At 40.4% G+C, this 20,603-nt stretch overlaps 1 protein-coding gene across 3 annotated transcripts in view; it reads right to left on the bottom strand.

The window, feature by feature from the left end:
• Positions 1-2,743: 2,743 nt before the first annotated feature.
• Positions 2,744-20,603, bottom strand: part of LOC139184057 (adhesion G protein-coupled receptor E2-like) — a 70,769-nt gene continuing 52,909 nt past the window's right edge. Inside the window, exons 17-18 of one of the 3 annotated variants that reach the window (XM_070792653.1) lie at positions 20,471-20,581; positions 2,744-12,883 (exon numbers count right to left, since the gene is read on the bottom strand). In XM_070792653.1, coding sequence (XP_070648754.1) covers positions 12,878-12,883; positions 20,471-20,581 — 117 coding nt within the window. In that variant the 3' untranslated portion in view covers positions 2,744-12,877. The remainder of the gene's footprint in view (positions 12,884-20,470; positions 20,582-20,603) is intronic. The other 2 variants (XM_070792652.1, XM_070792651.1) reach the window with 2 other exon arrangements.

Genomic DNA, 20,603 nt, shown 5'->3' with positions numbered 1-20,603 from the left:
GCTTACTTCACTCTGTATAATAGGCTCCAGTTTCATCCACCTCATTAGAACTGGTTCAAATGTATTCTTTTTAATGGCTGAGTAATACTCCATTGTGTATATGTACCACAGTTTTCTTATCCATTCATCTGCTGATGGACATCTAGGTTGCTTCCTTATCCTGGCTATTATAAACAGTGCTGCGATGAACATTGGGGTACATGTGTCTCTTTCAATTCTTGTTTCCTCAGTGTGTATGCCCAGCAGTGGGATTGCTGGATCACAAGGCAGTTCTATTTCCAGTTTTTTAAGGAATCTCCACACTGTTCTCCTTAGTGGCTGTACTAGTTTTTGTTCCCACCAACAGTGTAAGAGGATTCCCTTTTCTCCACACCCTGTCCAGCATTTATTGCTTGTAGACTTTCGGATAGCAGCCATTCTGACTGGCGTGAAATGGTACCTCATAGTGGTTTTGATTTGCATTTCTCTGATAATGAGTGATGTTGAGCTTCTTTTCATGTGTTCGTTAGCCATCTGTATGTCTTCTTTGGAGAAATGTCTATTTAGTTCTTTGGCCCATTTTTTGATTGGGTCATTTATTTTTCTGGAATTGAGCTGTAGGAGTTGCTTGTATATTTTTGAGATTAGTTGTTTGTCAGTTGATTCATTTGCTATTATTTTCTCCCATTCTGAAGGCTGTCTTTTCACCTTGCTTATAGTTTCCTTTGTTGTGCAGAAGCTTTTAAGTTTAATTAGGTCCCATTTGTTTATTTTTGCTTTTATTTCCAATATTCTGGGAGGTGGGTCATAGAGGATCCTGCTGTGATGTATGTCGGAGAGTGTTTTGCCTGTGTTCTCCTCTAGGAGTTCTATAGTTTCTGGTCTTACGTTTAGATCTTTAATCCATTTTGAGTTTATTTTTGTGTATGGTGTTAGAAAGTGTTGTAGTTTCATTCTTTTACAAGTGGTTGACCAGTTTTCCCAGCACCACTTGTGAAAGAGATTGTTTTTAATCCATTGTATATTCTTGCCTCCTTTGTCAAAGATAAGGTGTTCATATGTGCATGGATTTATCTCTGGGCTTTCTATTTTGTTCCATTGATCTATATTTCTGTCTTTGTGCCAGTAGCATCCTGTCTTAATGACTGTGGCTTTGTAGTAGAGCCTGAAGTCAGGAAGGTTGATTCCTCCAGTTCCATTCTTCTTTCTCAAGATTGCTTTGGCTATTCGAGGTTTTTTGTATTTCCATACAAACTGTGAAGTTTGTTCTAGTTTTGTTCTATTTGTTCTAGTTCTGTGGAAAATACCATTGGTAGCTTGATAGGGATTGCATAGAACATATAGATTGCTTTGGGTAGTATACTCATTTTCACTATATTAATTCTTCCGATCCATAAACATGGTATATTTCTCCATCTATTAGTGTCCTCTTTGATTTCTTTCACCAGTGTTTTATAGTTTTCCATGTATAGGTCTTTAGTTTCTTTAGGTAGATACATTCCTAAGTATTTTATTCTTTTCGATGCAATGGTGAATGGAATTGTTTCCTTAATTTCTCTTTCTATTTTCTCATTATTAGTGTATAGGAATGCAAGGGATTTCTGTGTGTTGATTTTATATCCTGCAACTTTACTGTATTCATTGATTAGTTCTAACAATTTTCTGGTGGAGTCTTTAGGGTTCTCTATGTAGAGGATCATGTCATCTGCAAACAGTGAGAGTTTTACTCCTTCTTTTCCAACTTGGATTCCTGTTATTTCTTTTTCTGCTCTGATTACTGTGGCCAAAACTTCCAAAACTATGTCGAATAGTAATGGTGAAAGTGGGCACCCTTGTCTTGTTCCTGACTTTAGAGGAAATGCTTTCCATTTTTCACCCTTGAGGATAATGTTTGTTGTGGGTTTGTCATATATAGCTTTTATTATGTTGAGGTATATTTCTTCTATTCCTGCTTTATGGAGAGTTTTTATCATAAATGGATGTTGAATTTTGTCAAAGGCTTTCTCTGCATCTATTGAGATAATCATATGGTTTTTATTTTTCAATTTGTTAATGTGGTGTGTTGTTTGATTTGTGGATATTGAAGAATACTTGCATCCTTGGGATAAAGCCCACTTGGTCATGGTGTATGATCTTTTTAATGTGTTGTTGGATTCTGATTGCTAGAATTTTGTTCATCAGTGATATTGGCCTGTAGTTTTCTTTTTTTGTGGCATCTTTGTCAGGTTTTGGTATTAGGGTGATGGTGGCCTCATAGAATGAGTTTGGAAGTTTACCTTCCTCTGCAATTTTCTGGAAGAGTTTGAGCAGGATAGGTGTTAGCTCTTCTCTAAATTTTTGGTAGAATTCAACTGTGAAGCCGTCTGGACCTGGGCTTTTGTTTGCTGGAAGATTTCTGATTACAGTTTCAATTTCCGTGCTTGTGATGGGTCTGTTAAGATTTTCTATTTCTTCCTGGTCCAGTTTTGGAAAGTTGTACTTTTCTAAGAATTTGTCCACTTCTTCCACGTTGTCCATTTTATTGGCATATAGTTGCTGACAGTAGTCTCTTATGATCCTTTGCATTTCTGACCTGCATACAGATTTCTCAAGAGGCAGGTCAGGTGGTCTGGTATTCCTATCTCTTTCAGAATTTTCCACAGTTTACTGTGATCCACACAGTCAAAGGCTTTATAGTCAATAAAGCAGAAATATATGTTTTTCTGGAACTCTCTTGCTTTTTCGATGATCCAGCAGATGTTGGCAATTTGATCTCTGGTTCCTCTGCCTTTTCTAAAAGCAGCTTGAACATCAGGAAGTTCATGGTTCATGTATTGCTGAAGCAATTGTGCGGTAGTTTGAGCATTCTTTTTTTATTGCCTTTCTTTGGGATTGGACTGAAAACTGACCTTTTCCAGTCCTGTGGCCACTGCTGAGTTTTCCAAATTTGCTGGCATATTGAGTGCAGCACTTTCACAGCATCATCTTTCAGGATTTGAAATAGCTCAACTGGAATTCCATCACCTCCACTAGCTTTGTTCGTAGTGATGCTTTCTAAGGCCCACTTGACTTCACATTCCAGGATGTCTGGCTCTAGGTCAGTGATCACACCATCGTGACTATCTGGGTCGTGAAGATCTTTTTTGTACAGTTCTCCTGTGGATTCTTGCCATCTCTTCTTAATAACTTCTGCTTGTATTAGTTCCATACTATTTCTGTCCTTTATCGAGCCCATCTTTGCATGAAATATTCCCTTGGTATCTCTAATTTTTCTTGAAGAGATCTCTAGTCTTTCCCCTTCTGTTGTTTTCCTCTATTTCCTTGCATTGATTGCTGAGGAAGGCTTTCTTATCTCTCCTTGCTATTCTTTGGAATTCTGCATTCAGATGCTTATATCTTTCCTTTTCTCCTTTGCTTTTCACTTCTCGTCTTTTCACAGCTATTTGTAAGGCCTCCCCAGACAGCCATTTTGCTTTTTTGCATTTCTTTTCCATGGGGATGGTCTTGATCCCTGTCTCCTGTACGATGTCACGAACCTCATTCCATAGTTCATCAGGCAGTCTATCTATCAGATTTAGGCACTTAAATCTATTTCTCACTTCCACTGTATAATCATAAGGGACTTGATTTAGGTCATACCTGAATGGTCTAGTGGTTTTCCCTACTTTCTTCAATTTAAGTCTGAATTTGGTAAAAAGGAGTTCATGATCTGAGCCACAGTCAGCTCCTGGTCTTGTTTTTGTTGACTGTATAGAGCTTCTCCATCTTTGGCTGCAAAGAATATAATCAATCTGATTTCGGTGTTGACCATCTGGTGATGTCCATGTATAGAGTCTTGTCTTGTGTTGTTGGAGGAGGGTGTTTGCTATGACCAGTGCATTTTCTTAGCAAAACTCCTGAGAAATCTGTATGCAGGTCAGGAAGCAACAGTTAGAACTGGACATGGAACAACAGACTGGTTATTTAACTTGTGTGTCTTTCCCCTGTGTTTCATGTGTACTGAAAGTCTGGTCTCAAAGAACAGGTACCAGAAAGGTTTTTCTAGAACGGGCCAGATAGTAAACAATTTTGGCTTTGTGGTCTTTCAGACTGTTTCACAAGCACTCAACTTCACACTGTAGCCTGAAAGCAACTAAGCACAATAAACCAGTGAACAGTGTGGTTCTGAATCAGTAAGAGTTTATTTGCAAGACAGGCAGCTTCCTGGATTTGCTAAGCCTCGGTCTAAAGGTTAGATTAGATATAGGTTAAATTGATTGGGCTTCTCCGATGGCATAGTGGGTAAAGAATCAGCCCGCAATGCAGACTGTTTCACAAGCACTCAAGACAGGCAGCTTCCTGGATTTGCTAAGCCTCGGTCTAAAGGTTAGATTATGTTAGGTAGGTAGAATAGGGAAAAGGAGTCCAAAATGGCGGTGGCTAAAAGACAAGGACAGTCAAAGGAAGGTCTGAGGACCAGAGTGAAAACTTCAGGCAGAACAAACAGCACTCCTGGCTAAGCCCAATTTGCATAGGGCAGGCCCAGGTGGAGGAAAAAAACATATAAAAGGAGGAGCCAAAGAGCTTTCTCAAGGACTCTCTCTCCCGCGTGCATGCGCACGCTCTCTCTTTTTCTCTCTCTCTCTTTCTCTCTCTCTCTTTCTCCCTCCCCACGCACTCCTCCACTCCCTTCTCTTCGAGTCTTGGATTCTCCTGCTATCTTCTAAATAAAATGGAGCTGTAACTCTGATTTGCCTAAGAGCTGTAACACGGTTTGTCCAAGACCCAAGAGCTGTGATGCGCCGAGGGCTTTAATGTCCATTGCTCCAAATCTTTGTTGTGACGAGACAAAGAACCAAGGAACATACACTCGCGTGACAATTAGATATAGGTTAAATTGACTGGGCTTCCCCAATGGCTTAGTGGGTAAAGAATCTGCCTGCAATGCAGGAAGACACAGGCAGATGAGGGTTCGATCCCTCAATCAGAAAGATGCCCTGGAAGAGATCAATACTAGAGGCAACCCACTCTGTATTCTTGCCTGGAGAGGAGCCTGGAGGGCTGGACATGACTGAAGCAACAGCACACACACACACACACACACACACACACACACACACACACTTATGATATGGACACAAACCTTTATTTAGCACAAACGGGATGTTTTCAGTTCATGTCTTATCAGGAAATATATAACATTAGACTGATATTATTGATGTTAAGATTGATCATTAAGTTCATTTGGTGCCTATCTGATCTAACATTACAAAAATACACTTTGGTCCTTGTAATAAATCAATAATCACTTAAGAGAATTCTTTAGCATTGTGAGATTGGCCAGTTTTTCAACAAGATTTCCCCCAGTGCTTTTAGTGGTGATTTACTGGATACTGAAAAATTGTCATTATCTACTTCTGTCATATCTTCTACACTTATTTTCAAATATGTTAAGTATCATTATGTACTCATGGATATTTTAAATTTAACACGTTATGATCATTTAAAGTCATTTTCCATTTGGTTTAAATTGATACAAATCTGGTCAGTGGATGTCCATGGGACATTTCTATGTCCCACTTGTCTTGGATCTTGCTAAGATCTCATTCTGAGAATGAAATAGTTTGTTATACATGTAAGTAAAACTTAAAAAATGTGCAGTAGCAATATACTCTTTCTAATCCAGCACACCTTACAAATGTAAGGATGTAGAGATTTTATTTATTTACAGGATTCTGATTTCATTCTTAACAAAACCTTTTCTTTAACATGTAAGCTCTGTGAAATTAGAAACTAGATCTTTTAATTTAGTGCAGTACATGGTGTGTACTGAGCTTCCATGGTGGCTCAGATGGTAAAGAATCTGCCTGCAATGCAGGAGGCCTGACATCAATCCGTGGGTCAGGAAGATCCCCTGAAGAAAGGAATAGCTATCCACTCCAGTATTCTTGCCTGGAGAATTCCATGGGCAGAAGAGCCTGGTGGGCTATGGACTATGGGGTCACAAAGAGTCAGACACTATGGAGCGACTTACAAACACCCACACATATGGTGAGTAGTAAAATATATTTTTCTCATGCATAAGTTTGAGGGTGAAGAAGTTGAAGCATGTATGTATTGAAACCAACTGTCCTGCTTGCTTGTAACTCAAGTGTTTTTAGGACATAACCCAGGAAAAATTTGGGACACCATAGCAATTGTTTACCCTCCATGTATATATTTGAATCTTACTTTCCTGTCTTATGGTATTTTAAGTCAGTTTTCTGAAGCTCATTTTCCTTGTCATATACCTTCAAATATCTTCATATACCTACAAACTTGAGGAACTTTGTAGAAAAAGGTTGAAGCAGGTGATTTAATCTAAGGCAACTGGGGAATTACATCAGAGCCCTTTGACTATGCCAAGAGTGAGGTGAGCATACCATATGGAGTAGAAAAGCAAAATTCTCCCAGCAATCTAAATATCAACAATTCCCATCATACTTCCTTACACAATGGTTCTGTGAAGAGTTCCTTTAACAAACATGAAAACATATTTTAAAAGTTTTGCCCAGAGATGACGGTTCAGAATTTTCCTTTCCGAACAGGATACAAGATCATCTGATTTAGCCGTTAATTTAAGTCTCCTGAGAAGGAATATGTAAAAATGACACTTTGTTAGAAACTGCAAAACTTTTACACCGAAAACTAAAGAAGATTGTCAAAAGAAGTCAAAGAAGACCCAAAGAAATGGATCAACATGCCACATTCATGGATCAGAAGACAATACTGTTAAAATGGTAGCATTGCAGCAAATTGACCTATAGATTCAATGCAATCCTTATCAACATCTCAGTAACCTTATGATGTTGAATAAATATCCCCAGTTTCAATCAACTGATATTACTGTGGATGTTTTGTGCACATGGCTTTGTGCTGACCCTGTGCATTAAAAATAACACAGGCAAGATTTCTGATTTCACAAACCTTACCATCTAGTGGGAAGACAAATACAAATGGTCAATTATATTTGTGAAATGGGAGGTCCCTCTGGCCTGGTCCCTCCAATGATGTCCCTATCTTTTTGCTCTCCATGAAATGACCTAGAGCATTCTCTGTCCAGATGATTCTCTCTGTGTTAATGAAAAGAAAACAAAGGACCTCCCTGGCTTCTTAAAAGATGTGATAAGTGGAAATCAGTGAACCTGAAATCAGTGAACCTGATTTCACCAGGTACAGTAGTGTGGATGAGGGTAGTGGGAAGTTCATGAATAAAGATATGGGCATGAATTGGTATGCTGGGTCCTAGGTTAGGTATGACATTTATCAGTAAAATGTCAAATAAATAACAAGCCCTCCAGATGATTTTTGATGTACTGTAAGACTTGAGAGTCTTTAGTTTCACCAACAGCATATCTTAAGAGTGTCCCCCAACCCATAAGAAAAGTACTACAAGCTAATAGAAAAATATACCAAGGATATGAACAAATTGTTTCCAGAGATTGAAATATTACTGACTCATAAAGAAAGATGTTCCCTTTCACTAATAATAAAAAGGATACAAAGATACACACCTTTCCCTAGATATGCTATTTTCCTCTCAGATGGGTAAAAGTACAAAATTGGATAATAACCTTGTGGTGAGGCTGTAGGGAAATATGTGGCTCAGGATAAAAAATCTGCCTGCCAATGCAAGAAATGCAAGAGATGTGAGTTTGACCCCTAGGTTGGCAAGATCCTGGAAGTGGACATGGCAATGCACTCTAGTGTTCTTGCCCAGAAAATCCCATGGATAGAGGAGCTTGCAGGCTACAGTACATGGAATCACAACAGAGTTCACCAAAAGTGAGCACACACACACATACTACTGTTGTCAGGGTCGATGGAGTGACCTCAAGATGTTGAAATATGGAAGTATCTACAAACATGCAGTTGTGAATTTGACGCAGTATCCAACCTAACTGCATAATCAAAAATGAGATCAATGAAGTAAGTGTAAACAGTTGCAACATTATTTGTATTAGCAAATGATCTAACAAAAACACTCACTATAAGAGCCTTGATATGTAGTTTATCCAACAGAATGCCACATGGTCAAAAAATAATGGAGAATCTCTTTGTAGACTCAAGAGAATAATCTATCAGATGTGTGAAAAAAGAAGGATCAAATAAGAAATACATAGATTGTATTTACTGTGTAAAACATCTATTGACACGTGCAGGAGAAGCCAACTTTGGTTTTTGGACCAAGAGGAATTCAGTGTCTGGAGTTCGAAGTGAGATGGAGATGGTTCCTTTCTTATTGTCTTGGCATTCAAAGCCCCAATATTTTAACTCTTCAATAAATGTAAAATTGTGTATTAAGTATGGATATTTTGACATCTAGTCACATGGCTGTAGGAAACATGGCCTTGGATTGTTGTTCAAACTTCTGGGGGCTCCTGTGATTCTTAAGCATTTTGTGCTACAGTCATTTCATGCTTACGTTCATGTGAGTGCCATTTGTATTTCAGTAAATTCCCCATTGTTTCAGGTTGCCAGAGAGTGTTGGTTTTGATGAACCAGAGAAAGTAAGCAGCTCACTTGGTCAGGTGAAGAGGCAAAGATTGCTCCTGACTCACCTGTACTCACTGGTTCCTCTGGTCCCCTCTGACCTCTGCCATCATCAAATCTTTCTTTCTACAGCCCTTGTGCACTCAATTCCAGAAGACTCTCATGGTATTGAGAATTCTATTGACAACCATGTCACTGTCCCCTGTGGTATACATAACCACTTCCAGGTTTGAAATCAAATGCGAATCTGGGTGGGCTTCCAAGGTGGTGATAAAGAATGCAGTAAAGAACACAGGAGACATGAGACACAGGTTTCATCCCAGGGTTGGGAAGATCCCATGGAGAAGAGAATGGCTACCCACTCCAGTATTCTTTCCTGGGAAAGTCCATGGAAAAGCAGTCTTGGGGGCTACAGCCTATTGGGTTGCAAGAGTTGGAGATGACTTAGAGACTAAACCACCATGGCTAATTCACATTGTTTTATCACTGAAGCCAAAACAACATTGTAAAGCAATTATCCTCCAGTTTGAGAAAAACAAACAAACAAACAAACAAAAAAAGAACTTCCTCTACAAAAAAAAAAAAGCAAAAACACAAACTGAGCTTTCTTTGTTTTTGGAGAAAACATTCAAAGTTTAGAGAGTTTTCATGTAAGGGAGCTTCTCCTGGTGGCTTCCAGATAGAGACACTGTGAGAGGGTCCAGGAGAGGCCACCTGAGAAGGAACACATATAGGCCCTGAGAGCTATACCAGCTCCCTTGCTGACAGATAGGAAGACAATGAGACCTCAGTCCAACAACCACAGGGAACTGAACCTTGCCAGAAGTCAGAGGGTTGGATGAGGATTCCGAGCCTCAATAAGAATGCAGTCCAGGTGGACAGAATGATTTCAGCATTGTAAAAATCTGAGCATCCATCCCAGTTGTACCATGCAAGATTTAATTTTTTCTTGTTTTACATGGGTGGGAATTTGTTACCCAGCAGCACACATTGAATGTAGCCACTCTGAGGGTTCTCCTCTGCACATCATAGTGGGCCATGAGGACAGCAAAGCTGCTGAGGTGGGTGCACTGGCAGGTGGTTCCCACCATCTTGCAGCCTCTGGTGGCCTGGTGACCACTTACATTCTGGCCACACTCCCAGAAGATGCAGTATGCATTCTTCTTTGGCCCAAGGATCACTGACTATAGGGACAGGAAGTAGGTGTGAGCTGGTGGGTCTATTGCTCAGAAATGCTGACCCAGAGCTAGCTTATGCTAGGCTTTCCTGGGGATATGATGCACTTGTGGGGGAGCCCTCTGAAACCCAAGGCTCTGCCCAGGACTCAGGACTCTTCCACATCCACAGTTCCATCCCAGCAGGACTCACATGTTGGAAGACCAAGGTGACAGGGGAGCTGAGGTTCTGGGTGTTATTGTTGCTGATAAAGGTGGATATACCATCTGACATCAGGATGGGGGAGACTTCCCACAGCAAACCCCTGTATGTCTCATGTGCAATTGCCTGTTCCTCAGTATCCAGGACCAGGGGGACTTTATCCAGCAACTTTCCCATCCCAGGTGTGGAGATAAGCCCTACTACCATAGGACCTGCAGGACAAGGACAAGATTGACATCTGGGAGTGCCCAACATGACCCCTCTTTTAGATGGACTTTCTTTGTAGCCCCATCATAACCTGCAATTCCTTTTAAACTTTAATTTTGTTTCATGGTTAGTGGCCACAAAAGGCTGCTCTTAGTGGGGCAAGGTTTCTCTAATAATTAGATACAGCAAGATGACTGAGTTATGCACATATATACATTCTTTTTATATTATTTTCCATTATGATTTGTCTTAGGTGTTTACAGTTTTTTTGAATGCACTGTTCAGTTCAGTTCAGTTGCTCAGTCATGTCCGACTCTTTGTGACCTCATGAACTGCAATACGCCAGGCCTCCTTGTCCATCTCCAACTCCCGGAGTCCACCTAAACCCATGTCCACTGAGTCGGTGATGCCATCCAACTATCTTATCCTCGGTCATCCCCTTCTTCTCCTGCTCTCAATCTTTCCTAGAATCAGGGTCTTTTCAAATGAGTCAGCTCTTCGCATCAGGTGCCCAAAGTATTGGAGTTTCAGCTTCAACATCAGTCCTTGGGACACAGTAAAATTCCGGATTTGCAGGAATTGAGTAACCAATAAGTCCACCACCATGACTTCTTTCACACTGATGACATGATGAATTTCTTGAAACACACACAACTAAGTATCTTTTGTTCTCACTTAATGGCTCAAAGAATAACACTTCAGGTTTTCCATGCAATAAGAAGATACAGTTCAAATGATTTTTTTCCTGCCACTCTGCACAGCTTGAGGGATCTTAATTTCCTGAGCAGGGACTGAAGCTGGGCGCAGAGCAGTGAAAGTGCCAAGTCTTAACCACTGGACTGCCAGGGAATCCCTCCAAAGATCTTTTTAAAATTAATTAATTCATTTTAATTGGAGGCTAATCACTTTACAGTATTGGGGTGGCTTTTGCCATACATTAACATGAATCAGCCATGGATGTACATAGGTCTCCCCATCCTGAACCCCACTCCCATGTCTCCCTTCCACATCCCTCTGGGTTGTCCCAGAGCACTGGTTCTGAGTGGCCTGTTTCATGCATCAGACTTGCACTGGTCATCTATTTTACATATGTAATATACATGTTTCAATGCTCGTCTCTCAAATCACCCCACTTTCACCTTCTCCCACATAGTCCAAAAGTCTGTTCTTTACCTCTGCCTCTCTTTAGCTGTCTTGCAAATAGGGTCATCATTACCATCTTTCTACATTCTATGCTATGCTGCTATGCTATGCTAAGTCACTTCAGTCATGTCCGACTCTATGTGACCCCATAGACGGTAGCCTACCAGGCTCCCCCGTCCCTGGGATTTTCCAGGCAAGAACACTGGAGTGGGTTGCCATTTCCTTCTCCAATGCATGAAAGTGAAAAGTGAAAGTGAAGTCGCTCAGTCGTGTCTGACTCTTAGCGATCCCATGGACTACAGCCTACCAGGCTCCTCTGTCCATGGGATTTTCCAGGCAAGAGTGCTGGAGTGAGGTGCCATTGCCTTCTCCACTACATTCTATATATATGCATTAATATCCTATATTGGTGTTTCTCTTTCTGACTTATTTCACTCTATATAATAGGCTCCAACTTCATCCCCCTCATTAGAACTGACACAAATGCATTCTTTTTTATAGCTGAGTAATTTTCCATTCAGTATATGTACCACAACTTCCTTATCCATTCATCTGCCAATGGACATCTAGGTTATTTCCATGCCCTAGCTATTGTAAACAGTGCAGCAATGAACACTGGGGTACACGTGTTTCTTTCAATTCTGGTTTCTTTGGTGTGTATGCCCAGCAGTGGGATGCTGGGTCATATGGCAGTTCTATTTCCAGCTTTTTAAGGAATCTCCACACTGTTCTCCATAGAGAACAGTGGCCATACTAGTTTGCATTTCCACCAACAGTATAAGAGGGTTCCCTTTTCTTCACACCCTCTCCAGCACTTATTGTTTGTAGACTTTCTGATGGCAGCCATGCTGAAAGGTGTGAGATGGTATCTCATTGAGGTTTTGATTAGCATTTTCTGATAATGAGCAATATTGAGTATCTTTTCCTGTGTTTGTTAACCATCTATAGGTCTTCTTTGGAGAAATGTCTGTTTAGTTCTTTGGCCCAGTTTTTGATTGGGTCATTTGTTTTTCTGGTATTGAGCTGTATGAGCTGTTTGTATATTTTGGAGTTCAATTCTTTGTTGTCAGTTGCTTCATTTGCTATTATTTTCTCCCATTCTGAAGGCTGCCTTTTCACCTTGTTTATAGTTTCCTTCATTGTGCGAAAGCTTTTAAGTTTAATTAGGCCCAATTTGTTTATTTTGTTTTTATTTCCTTTACTCTGGGAGGTGGGTCATAGAGGATCCTGCTGTGATTTATGTCAGAGACTGTTCTACCTATGTTTTCTTCTAAGAGTTTTATAGTTTCTGGTCTTATGTTTAGATCTTTAATCCATTTTGAGTTTATTTTTGTGCACGGTGTTAGAAAGTGCTCTAGTTTCATTCTTGTATGGGTGGTCAGCCAGTTTTCCCAACACCACTTGTTAAAGAGATTGTCTTTTCTCCATTATATATTTTTGCCTCCTTAGTCAAAGATAAGGTGTCCATATGTGAATGGATTTATCTCTGGGCTTTCTATTTTATTCCATTGATCTATATTTCTGTCTTTGTGCCAGTACCATACTGTGTTGATGACTGTAGCTTTATAGCATAGTCTGAAGTCAGGAAGGTTGATTCCTCCAGTTCCATTCTTCTTTCTCAAGATTATTTTGGCTACTCAAAGTTTGTTATGTTTCCATACAAATTGTGAAATTATTTGTCCTAGCTCTGTGAAAAATCAAAGATCTTTTAAAGTAACTTGGAAAGGTAATATTTTAGAAATGATACATGAGACCATAGAAAGATAAATATTTTCTTTGAAAGAAAGAAAAGAAATTTAAGAATTCTTTAGTTAAAAAAAAAATCTCCTTGTCAGATGGACTTGTCAGGATAAGATCAAAATACCTATCAGACTGGATGAAATTTGGTTGAGCCTGGTCTTTCTCAGAAGTCCCATCTCCCTATGTTTCCTAACCCTGAAGTTATAGAATATAATAACAGTTAAATGTCCTTCAAAAAAAAAATCTATCTGTTTCTAATTGTATGTCTTGATTCCTCTAATCAGAGTTTAGGAAATGTTTTCTTCATGGAGTCATAAAATGTCAGTTTGAAAATTGATAAAAGTCTAGAAAAGTTACCTGTTGTTAATTGCCTGAGATGTAAAGGAAAAGTCACTGAAGTCCTTTGGGACAATCCTTACCATCCCCAGTATGAGTTATGTATTGCTAGGTCTATAGAAAGCTCAGGGAAAATTCTGGTGTTTGGGATGGGCAACTTCACTCAAGAAGGTTTCAAATATTGTGCTCCAGGAAATTATGCACAATGGAACACAGATAAATTTTGTTTTTCTTGAACAAGATGACAGGAAGCCATAGAAGAAAATTCCAGAATGAAAGAAAGATATCCCTAACTTTTAAGCACTGCTGCTACTGCTAAGTCTCTTCAGTCGTGTCCAACTCTGTGCGACCCCATAGACGGCAGCCCACCAGGCTCCCCCATCCCTGGGATTCTCCAGGCAAGAACACTGGAGTGGGTTGCCATTTCCTTCTCCAGTGCATGAAAGTGAAAAAATAAAGTGAAGTTGCTCAGTCGTGTCCGACTCTTAGCGACCCCATGGACTGCAGCCCACCAGGCCCCTCCGTCCATGGGATTTTCCAGGCAAGAGTACTGGAGTGGGTTGCCATTGCCTTCTCCACTTTTAAGCACAAGAGACACCAAATTTTAGGAGAAAGTAGAAGATGTAATTTCATTAAGCCATGGATTTGTTTGGTCCTTTGCCCATAGATAGTAGAAATAGCTGACCAGATTACTTGAAGTTTAGAATCCTTCAATGGCTATCTGATGCCATTACTGTGTTTCTCTATAGAGAAAGTATATTTCGTTTCTTCACTATGTATATCATCTCTGCAGGAAGTAGGGGACAGTGGCAAATATTTATTCACACACATTATTCACACACTTCACACATATGAAGAAGATTTCAGTATTTTTACTATAAATCATGAGATTAAAAGATGCTTACTCCTTGGAAGGAAGGTTACAACTAACCTAGACAGCATATTAAAAAGCAGAGATATTACTTTGCCAACAAAGGTCCGTCTATTCAAAGCTATGGTTTTTGCAGTAGTCATGTATGCATGTGAGAGTTGGACTATAAAGAAAGCTGAGCGCCAAAGAATTGATGCTTTTGAACTGTGGTGTTGGAGAAGACTCTTGAGAGTCCCTTGGACAGCAAGGAGATCCAACTAGTCCACCCTAAAGGAGATCAGTCCTAAGTGTTCATCTGAGGGACTGATGTTGAAGCCAAAACTCCAGTACTTTGGCCACCTGATGTGAGGAGCTGACTCATTGGAAAAGACCCTGATGCTGGGAAAGATTGAAGGCAGGAGGAGAAGGGGACAACAGAGGATGAGATGGTTGGATGGCATCACTGACTCAATGGAGATGAGTTTGAGTAAACTCCAGGAATTGGTGATAGACAGGGAGGCCTGGCGTGCTGCAGTCCATGGGGCTGCAAAGAGCTGGACATGACTGAACAACTGAACTGAACTATAAACCTAACCCACATACAATAGATGTGCTAGCAGAATAATGATCCCACAAAGATGTCAACATCTTAACTCTGGAAGCTGCAAATATATGAGCTTACATGGAAAAATGAATTTTTATGATCTTGAGGTGGAAAATGTATCCTGGATTACCCTGATGAGCCAGTGTAATGATCTGGGTCTTCATAAAGGGGAGAGGAAAATAAGAGAGTAAGACGCGGGAAAAGATATAATGATGGAGGTGAGGAAGAGAGAGAGAGAGAGAGAGAGAGAGAGAGAGAGAGATGAAAGAGGAAGAAAAGAAGAAGGGGAAGAAGGAGGAGGAGGATAGAGGTGAGCTGACTGATCTGAAAAGCTACACTAAACAGACTTTGAAGATTGAGTGAATTACGAGGCCACTAACCATGGAATGCAGGCATCACCAAGAAGTTAAAAAAAGGTGAAGAAATGTGTATTTCCCTAAAGTCTCCAGAAGGGATACAGACATTTTAATTTTAGTTCTATAAGATCCATTTTGAACTTTTGACCTCTAGATCTGTAGGATAAATTTGTTTGTTTTTAGCAGCAAGTGTGTGGTAACCTGTTACAGCAGCGGTAGGAAACTACACTATGGAAGTGTAAGTTTTCTTGGATTCTAAAGTGAGGGAAGCTCAGATTATGTTCTGTGTCTCCCAGGGACAGGGTTATGCCCTTGATGAGGCTGAGTTGACTCAAGAACATGGAGAGTCAGACACCATTACATTCCCTTAAGCAGAGACTCATGAGTTATTTGTTCTATTCTCTCTGAATGAGTGTAATCCATGAGTGGGACAGGGCTGTGGTAGAGCAAGTCATTGAATCTCTTAGATCTGTGGGGTCCTCCCCATGTGGACAGCATCAATTGTATGAGGGAAGCCACATTAACTCCCGCTAGGTTACACTCTGCAACCTTGGCTGAATCAGAATTTAGTGTGAGGAGGATGTTCAGCACCTCCCGCCCCCCACCAAGACTTGACCCACTTAGAGTCTGAAAAGGGAAGCATGTGGTTAGTTCTGATTGAGTTAATTTAAGAAAATGGTCTTAATTTGGGGGGAGGAGACAAATGAGGCAACTGAGAGTTTAAATGTTTCACAATTTTGAAACAATTTGAAAAGCAATTTGACCTAGCTCACACAGCAAACACTTGGTTGAGCTAATATTTCATTCCAGATTTGTTTCAGCCTGGGAACTAGGATCTACACAATGCTCTGGGATCATAAGGAAATACTTGGGTTTAATTGGTAGACAGGATGGTTAGTAATAAAAAAAAATATAGTAGGAGAGAGAATTACCTTGATATTTCCAAAGGAAAGAGGCACCATAAAATAATCAATAATTTTGTCTGATATTTTACCCCGTTAATGATCAGTTATTCATTCATTCATTTTTGTTTAGTAAGTAATTTCTGATCATTTGGAAAATGTTAAACACTGGAGAGAGAGATTGATGAATAATACAGTTTCTGCCCCTTCTTTCAGGTGCAGATTATTCACTCATTAATTTAACCAATCATGTAGCAATTATGCATTGAGTAGTTCTACATGTCTGGCACTGTGTGAAATATTGAAGATATAACAGACAGGAAAAGCAAAATGGTGCCTGCAGATGGTAAATCTAGAAGGAAACAGATATTAATCAATTAATAGAGAAATCAATTAATAGAGAAAATCAAGAGCAAAGTGACTCTGACAAAACTCTCTAGGGGCTATTGGAAAGAAACATGGAAGAATCTGATCTAACCTGAGCAGGTACAGGCTTCATGGAGGAATCAACATATAGAGATATGTCTGAAGGAGTACATAGTTTTGAGTCAAGGAATAAAAAAGAGTGTTTTAAAGAGAAGGAATATGTGCAAAGCCTTTGTCCCAAAGAGGCACACTGAATTTTCAAAATTGAAAGAAATTTGATGTGGCTGGAATAATGGTGAGTACATGGTATATGAAGCTGGAGAGGAAAGCAGGAGATGAATCAAACAAATTCTCACTGATGTATGGCTCTTGGTTTTGACCCTATATGTAATGTTTTTACCAAAGAGTGCAATGATTTTATTTGTGTTTTGAAAAGATCTTTCTGATTTCTGGGTAAAGGATGTATTGGGAGGTGACAAGGATGGAAAGAATAATCAGTGAGGTGAGCATAGCAGGTGTTTAGGCAAGCTGGCAGCCTGGCTAAGGAGGAGGTGATGGAAGTTGAGATAGCAGGAGAGATTGTGGACATATTGAAAAGATAAGAACAAAAAGATCAAAGGTGGTATGTTGTGATGGTAATAAGATAGCTGTTGAGAGTAACTTTCAGGATCCAAACTTGTGCCAAAGGATGAATGTGGTATCATGAAGATTGAGAAGGACACCATGAGAAAGAACTGGATTAGGGTAAAGACTGCAAGCCTTAAATTGGAAAGCTGAGTTGATGAAGACTTTGAGATACCAAAAATGTCAAATACTCCATACTCCTTTAGATTTAAGAGGAGAAGTAAGAGATAAAGAAACTAATGGTCACCATTTGCAGCTATTGTGACTGAATCTAAGGAATAAATGTTGTCTAGGAGAAAAGAATAAAACAGGAATTAAAGTTGTTCTGGAACCAATCACTTGTATGGAACTACAAAGGAGACAGAGATTAGCAAGAGAGAATGGAAGAAAGACAAAGAGGAATGTGTAAGTAGAATCTAGTGAGGATAAGGATGGAGTGTTTTATGAGAAAACAGCAGAGAATGATCAGAAATTGTGAAAGACTTTCTGGGAGATGGAGATCATTGTAAATCTAAGAGATATTTGTTTTGGTGAACTATAGGGGAAAGAAACTATAATTTGCATGGGAGCCAGCACGGGAGTTCCCACCCATGACAAAGGTCATGCGGAGAGGACCTGACATGCAAAGGTGAATCAGGACTCGAGAGGCCGCCTGGACCTGCCCAAGCATCTACCCCCAAACCAAAATCTGTCTGTTTTACTATTTCATGACTTTCACCAACTTTTCTGACATTAACGGGGGTGGGGGTGGGGGTGGGGGCTATCCCCGACCACCATTTCTCTGAAGAAAATAAACTTAGAGTTCTAGCTAATAAATCTCCAAGGTATAATAGGTGTGTTCCAATTCAAACCCCTCTGATGACTTTTTAGCTTGCCTGACAGGTTTGTTCAGATTCCTGCAGCTACGAATGTGATTGGCACGGGAAGCTTAAGATATTCTAACAATGCAGAGCTTCTTGGAGAGTTAAGAAATTATTAGAATAGCACTGGTGGAGGGTTTTATTGTTGAGCCAATACTTGCTGCCAAGTTTCCACATCCCCTGTATTGTGTCCTTGGGAGTATATTAATTGATATAGTTGGTATATAGGGAAAATAAATAGTAACCTTGGTGTTAATAACCTTGGACCCTTGAGTTAATTCTTTTATTGTTATAGCCCACCACTCTTTGCCCTATAAGAATGCAACTTTAATGCTTCCGGAGGGTGGCGCCTGACTTCAGAATAATCACCTTTAGAGAAAATAAGTTTTCTGATTGACTAACCATTATTCAGAAGAAAGGGTCATAAAATGTTAACAGGCCTCCTGGCCAGAAGATGATGTAAATCATCTAAAGCCATATGATAAGTTTGCAGAAAGAAAGCCTGGCTTCAATAAGGGTCAAGGACTGCTGACCTTGCATGACTCTCTACCCTCTATTATCCTCTGTGCACAACTTAAGGTATAAAAGCTACTTTGGAAAATAAAGTTGTGGGCCTTGCTCATCAGGCTTGGTCTCCCTGTGTCATTCTTTCTTGTTTCCTTTTCTCTCGTTTTCTTCTCTGTTCTTCCTTCAGGATGACTAACTTGGAGCGTGGGGGCCCTCTGAGACCACTTATTTGCCCGGGCTTCTAAGACCCACTCGAGAAGGTGCCTAAGGTGGGGCACTTTCCACGATTTGAGAGGGCGCCTGTGGCCTCCGTGGTCAGTGCAAACCTGATGTCACAGGTTTTATTGGCTTTCTGGGTAAATCAGTTAGATCAAGCCTTTGTCTCTCCCCTTTTGCTATTCTTTTGCCAACGCTGTCCTCCCGAGGGAATCCCTGGATCCAACCAGGGCTGGGCCCCGGTAGGCTGAAGGCATGAGTTTAAGGCAGGGAAATAAAGACAGAAATGTCAACTCTTGGCTGGTAGCTAGAAGATGGCCAAGTAGTACATGTTTGTAAGACAGAAGAGAACCAAACATGTATCCACAGCTACGGGGAAAATACTGTTGAAAATGAGAGGAAAGAGTGAGGGAAGAAGGGTAAGGGGAAGAGAGAATGAGAGAATATGTGTGAAAAAGAGTATAAGGGAAATTGATAAGCGTTAATAATGGTATTCAAAGCAGAGGTGGAATAATTGTCTTCAGAGAGGAGAAGGTTCATTGTCTCAATGATATAAGAGGATGCACACTGATAGTTTTTATGGCATAGAGTTCACAAAGTATCATCACGACAAGGTTGATTTTCTTTGTGAAATAAGTTCTGAGAACATTTGTTGAGAAAGGGCAAAGTGGTAGAAGATTCAATGGTGGAATCAGTGCTTATGGAAGTTGGGGGGACAGGTAATGTGAGAAATGCAGAAGGGCTTCCAGGCAAATAGTAGTTTCCTTTTAGTGAGATGGAAGATTGAAGGCATTAAATAGAAGATGGAAGAGGTCAGAAAATATAAGGAAAATAAGTTTGTAAGTCTAAACCAGTAAGTGTTGTTTCTTGGTCATCACTTTCATGAATTATCTTGTGTCACTACTGCTTATCTTTTTCGGTTCTGTGGTGGGTAGAGGGAACCAAGGGGCTTTCCCAGTGTCTCAGGGGTAAAGAATCTGTCTGCTGTGCAGGAGACCTGCATTTGATCCCTGGATTGGGAAGATCCCTTGGAGGAGTGCATGACAACCCACTCCAGTATTCTTGCTAGAGAATCCCATAGACAGAGGATCCTGGCGTGCTGTAGTCCATAGGAAGGCACGGAATCAGACACAACTGAAGCGATGGAGCACAGCACAGCACAGCACAGCACAGCATAGCACAGAGAGTGCCCCAATATCAGGCAATCTTGTTAAGAAAGTCTAAAATTCCAGCTAACACCTTTCTCTTTGGTGCACAGATAAGTACATAATCTCCCCCCATTTTCTGCATTTTTGAGGGGTGCTGCTGAGTGTTACACAGAGACAGGTGTACAGCAAAATGGTAGGATAATGTGACTCTGAATAGAATGTACCTCACCATTTCAGATCATTGTTAGTTGCTTATTTAGTTGACCATGCATGGCACATAGTAAGTTTTCATTAGGAATACTGATATGAGTCAAGATGGACACAGTTCCCCGAAGGAATACAAGTGAAATACATTTTGTAAACAAACTGAGACCACTGCTAATGGTTAGTGTGTGTGTGTGTGTGTGTGTGCGCATGCACACATGCGTGCATGCTCAGTAGTGTCCGATTGTGTGCAACCCAATGGACTGTACCTGCCAGGCTCCTTTGTGCATGGAATTTTCCAGGCAAGAATTCTGGAGTTCATTGCCATTTTCTACCTAGGGGATCTTCCTGACTCAGAGTTCAAACCCAGGTATCTGGCATCTCCTGCATTGACAGGCAGATTCTTTACCACCAATGCCACTTGAGAATGAGTGAAACAGTAAACAAAGGGTAAGCCATCCTAAGACAGCAACAGCTCATATGCAGCTGTCCAGTGTGCTAGGCATGTGCTGATCAATGAATTGGTTAGTGAAGTGCTCTGGGGGCAGTGCATGATCTTACCTCACTGTGTTTGCAACCTTCAGACATGGTCCTGCTGGAGAGCGTGTACTTCTCAGACTCAGCTTTGCTTTTCCTGATTCTTTTCAACCACTTCCTGTATTGCTCACGGACCTGCAAAGCATGCTCTGAGTCA

The sequence above is a fragment of the Bos indicus genome, chromosome 7 (assembly GCF_029378745.1).
Source record: "Bos indicus isolate NIAB-ARS_2022 breed Sahiwal x Tharparkar chromosome 7, NIAB-ARS_B.indTharparkar_mat_pri_1.0, whole genome shotgun sequence".
NCBI lineage: Eukaryota > Metazoa > Chordata > Mammalia > Artiodactyla > Bovidae > Bos > Bos indicus.
This window is presented reverse-complemented; position numbering and strand designations above follow the sequence as displayed.